The 559-nt window shown below is 44.0% G+C and overlaps 1 protein-coding gene across 11 annotated transcripts in view; it reads right to left on the bottom strand.

The window, feature by feature from the left end:
• RhoGAP100F (Rho GTPase activating protein at 100F) overlaps positions 1-471 on the bottom strand; it is a 36470-nt gene extending 35999 nt beyond the window's left edge. For 10 of the 11 annotated variants that reach the window (XM_018037606.2, XM_018037616.2, XM_018037647.2 and 7 more), the window contains exon 1: positions 356-471. In XM_018037606.2, the coding sequence (XP_017893095.1) occupies positions 356-382 (27 nt within the window). In that variant the 5' untranslated portion in view covers positions 383-471. Of the gene's footprint in view, positions 1-124; positions 207-355 lie in introns of all 11 variants that reach the window. The other variant, XM_018037639.2, reaches the window with a different exon arrangement.
• Between the last annotated feature and the right edge of the window lie 88 nt (positions 472-559).

Genomic DNA, 559 nt, shown 5'->3' on the forward strand with positions numbered 1-559 from the left:
TTCATTGTCAGTACGATAAATATATAAAAAATGATCAATTTTTATTTCTTGACAGATTGGAAAGAAATACTTGACGATTCTCATCGAGGACGATTTCACGGACAGGCTTCCAGCTTCTTCTTACTTAATCCTCGTTCTTGTAATAATTAAGTTTATCAATTGGCTCGTGGGAGATCTAATCAGGTTTCGGGATCGGGATACCTGGTCTAAGAGACGGCAGAGTAATTCAACTGTTTTATTGCGAGGGGTTTGTTCGCGCGTGTTCGTTCATTATTTTATTCACGTTATCGCACCTCCGCAAGGAACTTTTTAAAAGTGCTTTCCTTGGGTAAGTGTTAAGTAACTCTTACGGTACCTTCCTGAAGTCTCCCTGAATAACCATGGGGGGTGGCTCCTTGGGGCGCAACTGGTTGGCAGGTGCTTGCCTCCCAGGACTTGCGCTGATGTCTTCACCCTGACTTATCACCCGGCCCTCCTGCAATCAAATTAAATACCGTAATTAGTGTCGTTCTCTCGACGTCGCACTTCATCGTAAATCGGCAGGGAACCTCATCGAACA

This window comes from Ceratina calcarata, unplaced genomic scaffold (assembly GCF_001652005.2).
Source record: "Ceratina calcarata isolate Rehan_Ccalc_2016 unplaced genomic scaffold, ASM165200v1 scaffold11.2, whole genome shotgun sequence".
In the NCBI taxonomy this organism is placed as follows: domain Eukaryota; kingdom Metazoa; phylum Arthropoda; class Insecta; order Hymenoptera; family Apidae; genus Ceratina; species Ceratina calcarata.